Raw genomic sequence first — 12965 nt, forward strand, 5'->3', positions numbered from 1 at the left:
AGCATAAGAGTGGAGTTGCCTTCCTGGGCGCTCGATTTTGACTCCAATAGAGGAGTACCAGTACGTGATTTCGGCTACTGTTCACGGTGCCCTTGCTTTTCTGTATTTTAACAAGGCATTTGACCATGTTTCTTATACTTCTTCTGCCCGTGTGTTGGAGATAATCGGTTTCACCCTTGAGGCCAGTTATTTCCCATGTGTTCCACGGCATCGTGCCGAAAATGCTTGTTAATGCTCAACCGGCGCGGCCGATAGTGTTCAAGCGGAGTGTGGACCCTTTCTGGTGCGACACTGACGGTTTGGGCGTATGCCGACGATGAGGTTGTTGGTTGTTCTTGGCCTTACTGAAGAGTGCCCATTGTTTAATTCGGAGCTAGAGACAACATTCTGCGTAGTAGCGTAATCCAGACACGCTACAAAGTGCCGCGGAATAACATTGTAGACTTGGAGGTACCAGCAGATATGGTGCTTCGAGTATGAAATCCCGGGGAGACGGCCTCGCGCTGAACCAACTTGTGCGGGCGCGGCGCGTCAATCGGCTTCTTCGGCGGCCGCCATTATAAGAGACAGATGGCGCGGCCGCCCATTGACAGGCCGTCCGTCACGTCATAACGAACAGGCGCCGTCCCTCACGGCTGGGAATTAGCGCCGGCCACGCCTTCCCTCGTCGCCGACTCGGCGCTGCCGCCCCCAGGTCGATGACATTTCGGTTTTTACTCCATTCGTTAGCCGACCGCTGCGATGCCAAATGGAGCGATCGCTTCCATAAATATCAACACTTGGCGCCGTGTATGCGCGACATGTTGGTGGCCTAATGGATGCGGCCCGGCGTCAATGGCAGAGACGTGCAACATAAACCTATTGTTCCGCGCTGCTGTTCTTTGTTTTGGCAGGTCGAAACTACATGCCGATGTTAAACCGACTGCGTGAGCATTTGTAAAGTGCTTTATTGCTTGTAAAATCAGAACTTGATGTATGCGCCTTCCTTTGTGAACCTTCGAACGAGGTCGCGCTGCACTGCTGACGGTGAGGCAGTGGCCGAACGCAACAGCTGCTGCTTCCTGGGGTGATGGCGCCCGCATGCACTCACAAGCTCTATCACACTACATGCTTATGGAATGAGAAAACTTTCATCTATTTATGTGATGGATGGAAATTGTTTCAACAAAAAGAGTTTACAGATTAACAATCCGTACATCTACGTCTACATTCCACAAGCTAACATCTAACGTTAAATCTAAATAAGCGCAGCCATGCTGTTGTTCCTTCGGGTTAAAGTGTTCATTTGTAACAAACGATCAGTATTACTCTATTATATTATAAGGTTAGAGAGTACAGACAAAATCTGAATAAAAAAAAATTATTTTATCTCTTATGATGTACGCCAAAATGTGTCTAGTATTGCAACTTCCTTTATAAATTACAAACCCAAAATATATGTCTCACGAAAACTGATAGTCACTGTTCTGCTGCCATAATTAAAAGTACTTTGCTTTACTGACGTATCCTACATGCTGCACAAAAAAGGATATCTCTAGACAAACTTCCAAAGAATAAAATTAATTCCTTGTTGCGGTCAGAAAAAAACGATGTATGAGACCAAGAAAAGATTCATTCGGACAATTATTCAAAGTACAGGGCTAGACAAAAATATGTAAACACCGCCATAAATGCATGCTTGAACACAAATGCAGATGCTTACCAGGTCTGAATGTTATACTGCAGAATTTGACCACGAACGGCAGTTGTGAAAAATTCTCAGTAAGTTGCAAGTGTCAATCGTGGTCAGAACAGTGTTATGTGTAGCTATGAGTGCATTATGTCGGAGCTAAGTGACATCTAAAGTGGGAAAATAGTTGGTGCTCGTGAGGTGGATGCTTCCGTAACCAAGGCAGTCGAAGTATTTGGTGTTTCAAGCGGCATCATCTCGAAGATATACACTGAAGCACCAAAGAAAGCGGTATAGACGTGAGTATACAAATACAGAGATATCAAAACAGGCAGAATACGGCACTGCGGTCGGCAACGCCTATATAAGACAACAAGTGTCTGGCGCGGTTGTTAGGTCGGTTACTGCTGCTACAATGGCAGGTTGTCAAGATTAAAGTTGGTTTGGGCGTGGTGTTATGGCCGGCACACGAGCGATGGGACACAGCATCTCCGAGGTAGCGATGAAGTAAGGGTTTTCCCGTACGACCATTTCAGAAGTGTACAGTGAACATCAGGAATCCGGTAAAACATCAGATCCGCGACATCGCTGCAGCGGGAAAAAGATCCTGCAGGAAGGACACCGCCAGCCGTTGTGGCCGAGCGGTTCTAGGCGCTTCAGTTGGGAACCGCGCGACAGTTACGGTCGCAGGTTCGAATCCTGCCTCGAGCATGGATGTGTGTGATATCCTTAGGTTAGTTAGCTACCCTTCATGATTCCACGACACAAAGCTTTACGTCTCGCCTGGGCCCGTCAATACCGCCATTGGTCTATTGAAAACTGGAAACATTTTGCCTACTCGGATGTGTCTCGTTTCAAATTGTATTGAGCGGATGGACATGTACGGGTATGGGGACCACCTCATGAAACCACGGACCCTGCATGTCAGGAGAGGACTGTTCAAGCTGGTGGAGGTTCTGTAATGGCGTGGAGCATGTGCAGTTGGAGTGATATGTGATCCCTGATACGTCTACATACGACTCTGACAGGTGACACGTGTTTAAGCATCCATTGTGATCACATGCGTCCTTTCAAGTTTATTGTGCATTCCGACGAACTTGGGAAATTCCAGCAGGACAGCGCGACACCCCACATGTCCAGAATTGCTACACAGTTTCTGAGCTTAAACACTCACGCTGGCCACCAAATTCCCCAGGCATGAACATTATTGAGCATATATGGGATGCCTTATAACTTGCTGTTCAGAAGAGATCTCCACAACCTCGTACTCGAACATATTTATGGACAGCCCTGCAGGATTCGAGGTGCCATTTCCCTCCAGCACTACTTCAGACATTAGTCGAGTCCGTGCCACGTCGTGTGTAAGTACTTCTAGGTGCTCGCGAGGCCCTACACTATATTACGCTCTTCAGTGGATATCGTAAACTTCGAAAGCGAAAAAACGTCATCCACTAAGCTACAACGGGGACGAAAGTTTGTGTATTGAATGATAGTGACGGTCACTGAAGAGCATAGTGACGAAAAATAAGACGAGGACAACTGGAATAGTCATTTCAGAACTGAACCTCGCTTTCACGAACCCTATCAACATCGGAACAACACGAAGGGAGCTGCATAGGCAGGGAATCGCGAGGCGAGCTGGTATTTCAAAAACCACTCACCAGTGATGCAAACGCCCGTAACACAAAACGTGGTGCCGAATCCGTAAACCCTGGACTATGGAGCAATGCAAGATAGTAAATTGATTGGGTATGTCTTGTAGCACACTGTTTCGACCTTCTGACCGAGTTTACATCCCAGGAATGAGACATTGCGGGGATTTGGTGATTATTTGGGCAGCCATATCGTGGTATTCCATGGACCCCACGGTTACACAGCAATGTCGCCTTACTGCCAAGGACTATGGGACGATTTTTGCTGATTAGGTCCATTCTATGGTACACTGACTGTTCCTCAATTGTGATTCTGTGTTCAGAGACGACAGAGCCCCTGTTCACACAGCTCGCATAGCCCAGGACTGGTTTTCTCGCATCTCCCCTGACCACCATGGCCACCAGATCTGAATATTATTGTCCCTTTGTTGTCTACTTTGTGGAGCAGAGTTATTAATCGCTATACACCTCCGTCACAGTTACCTGAATTTGTCACTATTTTACAGGAATTACCTATATTTATCCATTCCCAGAGGACTGCAAGCTGTTTTGAATGCCAACGGTTTTCCTACAGCGTATTAGTCATGGTAGTGTGTTGTGTTTTTGGTGTTTCCATGTTTTTATCCACCTCTTGCACATTACTCAATGGAGCAAAAGCACCAGCAAAGTAATTGATGAAGATTAACCGACGCTGAAACTGTTTTATGAGGACAAGCAATCAAATACTGAGACGAAAAGGGTAACGAAGTGTGCAACTGTTGAATGAAGAATTAGGACAGAGTAAGCTGAAACTTTACGAAGAGTTTATTTACACAATGTCTACAGCCATGTGAGGACAAGGGGAAAAATTGTAATCCAAGTCGATATCGGACAGGCAGCCTGCTAAAAGGAGAAAGGAGTCCAATTGAGGATTGAACAAACTAGTGATGTTAATAATGGCAGAACACCGATGTTTGAAAATTGGTTGCGAGAAATGGTCAGTATGGGTGTATCAAATAGGGGAAGAAATTTATTCTTGTTGAAAGCGTGCGACATTAGAAACAATGATATCAGTTTCAGCTGCACAACATTTTCACATGTGCATTTACATCATACGTCTGTTTGTGCAGCCCGCATCTCGTGGTCGTGCGGTAGCGTTCTCGCTTCCCACGCCCGGGTTTCCGGGTTCGATTCCCGGCGGGGTCAGGGATTTTCTCTGCCTCGTGATGGCTGGGTGTTGTGTGCTGTCCTTAGGTTAGTTAGGTTTAAGTAGTTCTAAGTTCTAGGGGACTGATGACCATAGATGTTAAGTCCCATAGTGCTCAGAGCCATTTGAACCATTTCTCTGTTTGTGCACACACAAATAAATTCTATAAGTCGTCACTAACAAGTGATGACAAGTAAACCACGAAACTTCATGTACCAGTAAATTCATTTCTACTCAACTACTGTTTATTAATGGCAGTTAACGTACAATGTTATTGACTTCGGAATACTAAAATTCCATACTAATTTGGAATTTTGTGGTAAGATCTTGTGGGACCAAACTGCTGAGGTCATCGGTCCCTAAGCTTTCACATTACTTAATCGAACTTAAACTAGTACAACACACACCCATGCCCGAGGGGAACCTCCGACGGGGGGAGCCGCACTCACCGTGACAAGACGCCCAAGACCACGCGGCTACCCCGCTGGGCTGTTCCATTCTAAGGTGCCATCTGTTGTCCAAGCTCACATTTTCATTCACGAAAAAGGAAAACTTTACAGTACCTTCCTTGAAATTTGCGAGGTAAGCTGAACAAATACAAATCTTGAGTGTTCATGTCAAATGTTTCGAAGCTTAAAAACGAAATCAGATAGTAAGCAGTCAAGTATGTAGCCTCAGCTTATTTCTGGCTGTAGACAGAAAAGAAAAGCCAGAACACCCGAATGCGGTCGCCTGTGAAAGTGAGTCCTATCGCTCCCGAATAAGAGTCCAGTACCGTAACCAGTCTGCCAGTTCGCTTGAAAAATGAGGTAAGACGCTCTAGTTCCCGTGTAACTTGTTGAAATCCTCGAACCGCGAGAGTATCGGCTCGTAATGTTTCAAATTTACGTAAATGAGATGACGTTGATGTTTAGAAGAAGTGTGAGCCTACCTTGTGGAGGATGGCGCACCATCACGTCATTGGCCCTGGGATCGTTCTCGCCAATCTCCGCTGCCGGTCTGTAGCTCTGCGCGGGAGGCGCCTCACGGCGCTCTGTCAACAAAAACAACAGTCACTGAATTAAAGGGAGTGAAACTCGCACACCAAGCCATGGAAACACCACAGTTCTTTCAACTGTGAAAGGTCTGAAGAAAAAAGCTTCAGATACAAGGGTTATTCCAAAAGTAAGGTCCGATCGGTCGCGAAATGGAAACGACTATGAAAATCCGATAAAGCTTTGCACAGATGTGTTGGGTAGTGTCTCTAGTATAACCCCAGTTAGCATCACGTCGCTCTTCTCATTTCTGAGCTCGCAGTGAGTGCGTAAAGATGTCTAGAAAATAGTGTCTGCCGCCAAGTACGAGGGCCTGGTGAGAAATTTCGCCTGAAGCTATGCAGCCAACATTACATAACTGTCGTGCTGTTTCGTCTTCACGACAATTCTCAGCCGCATTCTGCAGGGGCAATGAAGATGCTCCTGCATCGTTTTCAAATGGAAATGTTAGATTACCCACAATACAGTCCGCAATTGTCTCCCCCTGGGTTTCATCTCTGGTCACATGAACCGCTGTCTTTGAAGACAACATTTTGACACAGACAACGAGGTGTAGGCCAGCGTGGAGAATTGGCGGAAAGCACTGGCGGCTGCCTTCTATGATGAGGCTATTGAAAAGTTGGTACAACGCTATGACAAAAGTCTAAGTCAGAACGGCGACTACGTAGAGAAGTAGCTGAAAGGTGTAGCTAATTGTTACAAGTAAAACATTTCTGATGTTCACTGTGGTTTCAAGTTGGCAATCAATCGGACCTTACTTTTGGAATAACCCTCGTACTTTAAATAATTAGTACACTGTGAAACTGAAGTCGGTCACTAGACCTAAACGTGTCGAGTTAAACGAACAGGCGACTTCCCGTATGTGTACAAGTATGCTACTTACAAGCTGCACGAAATGCCTCGTGCAATAGGCAGTGACTTAAGAAGCGTCAAAGATCCTGAAATGTAACTGTCATATGCAGCTAACTTTACTGTGGAGTTCTCACCAAACACTTCCTCGATGATTAGGTTAAGATAAACGGACAAAAAAAAAAAAAAAAACACTAATATCGATACGATGTTCACTCCAACTTACGTAATTCACTAGGCGGGAACGTGTATTCAGGCCTCTCCCATTTTTTATTGATGAGTGTGGAAAATACGGCACTCCTAAACGGCTAATCCAAAATTGGATTTGTCATCTTATATTTAGCAATGATCCAATTATATTTGAATGTCAAGTTGCAGGAGATAAGTTAATATCATCCTACGAAAGTGGAGTATATTGTTACATTACTGGAAAACATGGTGTCACAGAAAAGCACTTGCTACTAAAATTGTTATAATTTAGCTTAAAATGATACTAGTAGTTCAGTAACAAAAAACTTGGCGGATATTTATGAGTCAGAATTTTAGTAATGAAGAATACGTATATCGCAATGGCGTAACTATGGGTGTGCCATTCCAGTCTGCCTTATGTAAGCACAGTGTATCCATGAAAAGTTATGCTTCTTGAATCTGACAACACAAAGGTAAGTCGATACATCTAGACTTGTGTTTAGCTATTAATTGACCACAATATTTCTGCACTTGGGAGTGAAGGCACTTCGGTCGGCTTATCGTGAGTTTGTGTCGTGCTATTTCGCGAGGACACGCTGAACCTCTTGACAGTATATCCACAACTGTCTTGAAGTCATCCACAGTGCGATGCGCTTTCCTTAGTCCCATTGCTCTTGTTTACCGTAACGTCACTACATCTTTCAAATAGAGGTCACTGGGGGCCTAGTGCAACAATATCGTGGTCAGGTAGTAAAGGCAATCTGCGCAGTGATCTAAAATGTAAGCTTTTCTTAATCGTTGACAGTATAACCCGCTGAACAAGGCGGAACTACCGGAAACCACATAAAGTCTCCGATAGTCTTGTTCCGTACATTATGACCAAAAAACTGATGGCTGTGCAGGCTGCACGTAATGATTTCGAGGGCAGCAGGCAGTTTGCGAGCCGCTGTTTGAAGACCACAGTTCTTGATGGTCAGTAGAGGAACCAGCTACTGTTCCTACTGTTGGCAAGGGTACCAACTCATTTTTGCAGAACAATGTATGTCTCTGCAAATTACGCTCGTACCAGACGAGCAATTATCTGAATGACTATCACGTTTTTCAGTGACTTTTAGTGTCCTTTCTTTTACGTATCAGGCTTCTGAAAGGTATGATGCAAACCACCACGGCTCCCTCTTTCCCCACCTGTGCCAAACTCTTCGTCTGAGAGTTCCACTTACACTCTAAACACCTATCAAACACACGTTGTACTCTAAGGCATAGGTTATCGCAAGCAATATATGTAGCACGGCAGGCAGAATATGACAAAACAGAAAATCTCTGACTACAATCTGCATTACGATCCTAAACAGGAGTTGTGCACGAACATTAAGTTTCTTACATCTGTATCGTCATTATCCCGGTCGTTAGACAAGGAGCACCAGCTATGGTAGACGGTAATGTAGGACGGTACAAATCGCACTGTAGTGCCTACTTTAAATCGCTGCACGAAACATAAAATCGCTGATACTGAAATAAGTGACCGTGGAATAGAAAAACAGCTGAAATCGCTGGACCTGACGGGATAAGAAATCGATTCTATACTAAGTAAGCGGAAGAGCTTGCCCCTCGTCTATCATCGGTGTATCGTGGCCTTGGGGGAGCCTAGTGTTCCCCACGATTGGAAAACAGCGAAGATCATTCCCATTTTCAAGAAAGGTCGTCGAAAAGACGCATAAAAGCAAGAGTGTGTAGCTCTGACGTCGATCAGTTGTAAAATTTTGGAAAATGTGTTATGCTTTCACATTCTGACGATCGTATGAAACATAACTCGCTCTTTTCGTCCATGAGACCGACAAAGCAGTATATAGAGGCGGCCAGGTAGATGCCGTGTTCCTTGACTTTGATACAGTTCAGTACTGCGGTCTAATGAACAAAATACGAGCATACGGAATAACAGATCAACTGTGTGTCTGGGTTGAAGATCTTCTAGGAAACAGAATATAGTATGTCATATTGAACGGAGAGAAGTCTTCCGACAGAAAAGTAGTTTCGGGCCGGCGCCGGAGGAGTATTATATTCAATGTTAGCGCGAAACTCCTGCTTAGGACTAGAACGTAGATTTTAGTTAGAAATTTTCTGTGTTTTGTTATATTTTGTCTGCTATGCTACGTATACTAATTTTGACAACCTATGGCTTAGAGCCAATGTGTATTTGATAGGGGTTTAGAAGACTCTTGACAAACAAAGCAGAAGTGTTGGTTAGCACTACTTCAGAATTTCTAAAAGAATTCGGGGAAGTAACAACCAAATAGATTTTCAGTTTGTAGAATCTACGAAACTGCAGACGTAATACTGTCCTTTAGGAAGAATGCCATGCGCCATAATATCAGAGGCTGATAAATATGAGAAGTATCGCATAATCCACAACTCATGCAACCAAGAAGCTGACAATAATAACATACAGAAGAATGGAAAATAAAATTGACGATCTTTTACATAACGACCATTTTGGCTTTAGCAAAGGCAAAATAATAAAAGGCATAAAGAACCCGTTAAGGCTATTCTGATACTGTGCTTGATAATGGAGAAAATAAAAATCGATATACGGGTATCTTAATTGGGGTTGTCGTTCTAGGAAAACTGTCAGACAAAGCTAAATGACACATTATGTTTGAAATAGAGAACGGGTTAAAGCTATAGCAAAATATGGAGAATATACAACAGTTACAAGAAGCGGGATGATGAAATACGAAAGGAAGAATGATAGAGAAGTTCTCTGATTAACAAGTACTAAGGCAAGTATGCTACCTTTCTCACATACTGTTCAACCTGTTACAACGAAGAAGTTACGGCGGAAATGAAAGATAGATTAGGGAGTACGATGAAAATTCATGGTGAAAGAAGTTAGAGTGCTATCCTCTGTGAAAGTGAGGATCTGTTGAATGGGATGAACAGCCCAAAGTGCGCATAATATGAATTAATTGTAGAGCAAAAGTGTAATGATGCCCAGAGTAAATGAGATTAGCGAGAAACAACGAAATCGGAGAGCAAGCAACACACGTAGTTAAGGGGTTCTGTTACCGTGGAATCAAAATAACGCATGACAGAAGAAACAAGGAGGATATAAGTAGAACACTAGAATAAGAAATGAGAGTATTTGTCTTCCTAGGAAATCTACTAACATTAAATATAGGCCTTCATCTGAGCGCTGCGTTGTACACAAATAAATCATAGACTTGAGAAACCGAGAGAAAAGAATCGAAGCGTTTGATACGCGTTGTTACAGAAGGACGCTGAAAATTAAGGCAACTCATAACAAATGAAGTCCTCCGAAGAATCGGTGAGAAGCGAACGTGTGAAAAACACTGGCTAGAAGAAGGATTAGGGGACGACGAAGACCGGACTATACCATGAAGTAAGTGAGAACGTAGAGTATAAGTGCTACTCTGGGACGAAGTGGTTGCCCAGGAGAGGAAAGAGGAAGCCGTGGCGATTCGCATCATACCTTACAGAAGCCTGCAACAAACAAGACAGAAGTGGTAGACACCGATACTTCTGAATTTCTAAAATAATTCGGAGAAGTGACAACCAAACAGTTACTTTAGGGTGTATGAAACTGCACACATAATACCGTACTTTCGGAAGAATATCTTGCCCCATAATATCAGAGGCAGATATATAACTGACCCACTACATAATATCGGAAGTTAATATGTTGAAAAATACGCCTCAGTTGCGAAAATTTTCTGGTCTTTACCCAGGTTTCGGCCGGAATAATCTGGCCTTCTTCGGAAGCATAAAAATTGCTATAACATGCCAGGGTAAGACACAGTCAACATTAAAAATTAAAACCTATAGTACCGTGGTACCATGTCGAACCAACGTAGTTACCGCTGCCAACCGACCGCGTGGTAAAGAGATGCCGGGGCTGGACTTCAGTTAAGTAGTTTTAATTCCACATGGTACCACGGTAGTATAGGTTTTAATTTTTAGTGTTGACTGTGCCTTACTCTGGCACGTTATAGCAATTTTTATGCTTCTGAAGGAGGCTAGATTATTGTAGCCGAAACCTGGGTAAAGACAAGAAAATTTTCGCAACTAAGGCGGATTTTTCAATACATTAATCTATCACAGTTGCTGACGGGCTGCAATGTCTAAAAATTCTTAAATATCGAAAGTTCCCTAAGTCTCTTCGTAAATGGTGATGTTGCATACAGTGAAGTCCCGACGGTAGAAAATTGTAGCGAAATGCAAGAAGACGTGCAGTGGACTGATGCATGATACGGCGAGTGGCAGCTGACCCTCAACATAAATGTAACGTATTGCGATTACATAGATAGAAAGATCCGTCGTTGTACCACTACACGATTTCAGAACAAACACTAGAAGCAGATACTTCCCTAAAATATCTACGAGTATACATATTGAGCGATCTGATTTCGAATGATCACGTAAAATTAATTACGGTTAAGGCAGATGTCAGACTGAGATTAATTGCAAGAATCCTTGGGAAATTTAGTCCGTTAACAAAGGAAGTAGTTTACAAAACACTCGTTCTACCAAATAATTATAGGACTGTCAGCGGAAATATAGAATATTCAAAGAAGAGTAACTTCTTTCGTTATATGTTCATTTAGCAAGCATCAAAGCGCCACGAAAATGATCATACAACTCCAGTGGGTGGCCGACGCTGCAAGAGAGGCGTTCTGCGTCACGGGATGGTTTACTGTTAGAGAGCGTACTTCCTAGAAGAGTCGACAAATATTTTACTCCCTCCAACATATATCTCGCGAAAAGGTCATATAAAATTACAGATATTAGAGCCCACACTAAGGTTTAGCGGAAATCTTTCTTTCCGTGAACCATTACCGACCAGAACAAAAAAATGGGGAAGTGACATCGGTATACAACATAATTTCGGAATGTAGGTGTAGATCTGGATTTAGGTATATATTGTGATTTTGCTAGATAAACAATCTAGGCGCTCGGCTGATTAGATGTTGCACAAGTCGAGAGGAGGATCTGAATTTCATCACTGCGAAATATGACCCAGTACTTTGACCAAGGCACCATATCGCCAGCAGCACGCAGAACCAATCGTTTGTAGCTGAATGTCATTCTTGGTTACTCTCTACCAAATATACGGTTGTGAGACTTCGATACAATACGTAAGTGACTTAGTAAATGGAAGGATTACCGTTAATATTCGTAGGGAACGAAAAATAATCGAACGTGTGAGAGACTCCGGGAGCAGGCGATTTTTCTTTCTTTGTTTGTTTGCTTATTTGTTTGTATTGCACATAATTAGAATCGCACATCGTTCAGTGTAGCCCAATTTGTATTTCATATCTTTGCAAAATACACATTGCATTTTATAAGTAATAAAAATTACTTGGTTACGTAGCATTAACGTTTTTCTGTAATCAAAGAAATTATTTTTGATGGAAGTAACTTACATGAACAAATATTTTTAAAAATCTATGTAATTATTATTGTTATTTTGTACTCAATATAACTCTTTTCATCATGCCCAAAGGCAAGAGTTTCATGTTGTTATTGAATATTATGAAAGTTGTTTATGAATAATACACTGAAGAACCAAAGAAACTAGTACACCTGTCTAGTATTGTGTAGGGCCCCCGCGAGCATGCAGAGGAGCAGCAACACCACATGGCATGGACTCGACTAACGTCTGAAGCAGTGCTGGAGGGAACTGACACAATGAATCCTGCAGGCTGTCCATAAATCCCTAAGAGTACGAGGAAGTGGAGATCAGTTCTTAACAGAACGTTGCATCCCAGATATGCTCAATAATGTTCATGTCTGGGGAGTTTGGTGTCCAGCGAAAGTCTTTAAATTCAGGCAAGTATTCCTGGAATGACTCTGTTGCAATTCTGAGCGTGTGGAGTGTCGTATTGTCCTGTTGGAATTGCCCACGTCCGTCGGAGATGATGAGGTGCAGGTGACCACACAGGATGCTTACGTACGTGTCACCTGTCAGACTCGTATCTAGACGTATCAGGGGTCCCAAATCACTCCAACTGCACACACCCCACACCATTACAGATCCTCAATTGAACAGTCTCCTGCACACATGCAGGGTCCATGGGTTCATGAAATTTTTTCCATCCCCACATGTCCATTTGCTCGATACAATTTGAGACGAGTCTCGTCCGACCAGGCAACATGTTTCCAGTCGTCAACAGTCCAACGTCCGTATTGAGGAGCCCAGGCGAGGCCTAAAGGTTTGTGTCGTGCAGTCGTCGACGGTACACGAGTGGCCCATCGGCTCCGAAAGCCCATATCGACAATGTTTTGTCAAATGGTTCCCACGCTAACGCACCAAGCACTGCAATCTGCAGAAATTTGCGGAAGGGTTGCACTTCTGTCACGTTGAACGATTC

The 12965-nt window shown here is 43.4% G+C and overlaps 1 protein-coding gene across 1 annotated transcript in view; it reads right to left on the reverse strand.

Annotated features, from left to right (window-relative positions):
• LOC124776958 (lachesin-like) overlaps positions 1 to 12965 on the reverse strand; it is an 805533-nt gene that overhangs the window by 9415 nt on the left and 783153 nt on the right. The window contains exon 9 of the mRNA XM_047252196.1: positions 5439 to 5540. Coding sequence (XP_047108152.1) covers positions 5439 to 5540 — 102 coding nt within the window. The remainder of the gene's footprint in view (positions 1 to 5438; positions 5541 to 12965) is intronic.

The sequence above is a fragment of the Schistocerca piceifrons genome, chromosome 1 (assembly GCF_021461385.2).
Source record: "Schistocerca piceifrons isolate TAMUIC-IGC-003096 chromosome 1, iqSchPice1.1, whole genome shotgun sequence".
NCBI lineage: Eukaryota > Metazoa > Arthropoda > Insecta > Orthoptera > Acrididae > Schistocerca > Schistocerca piceifrons.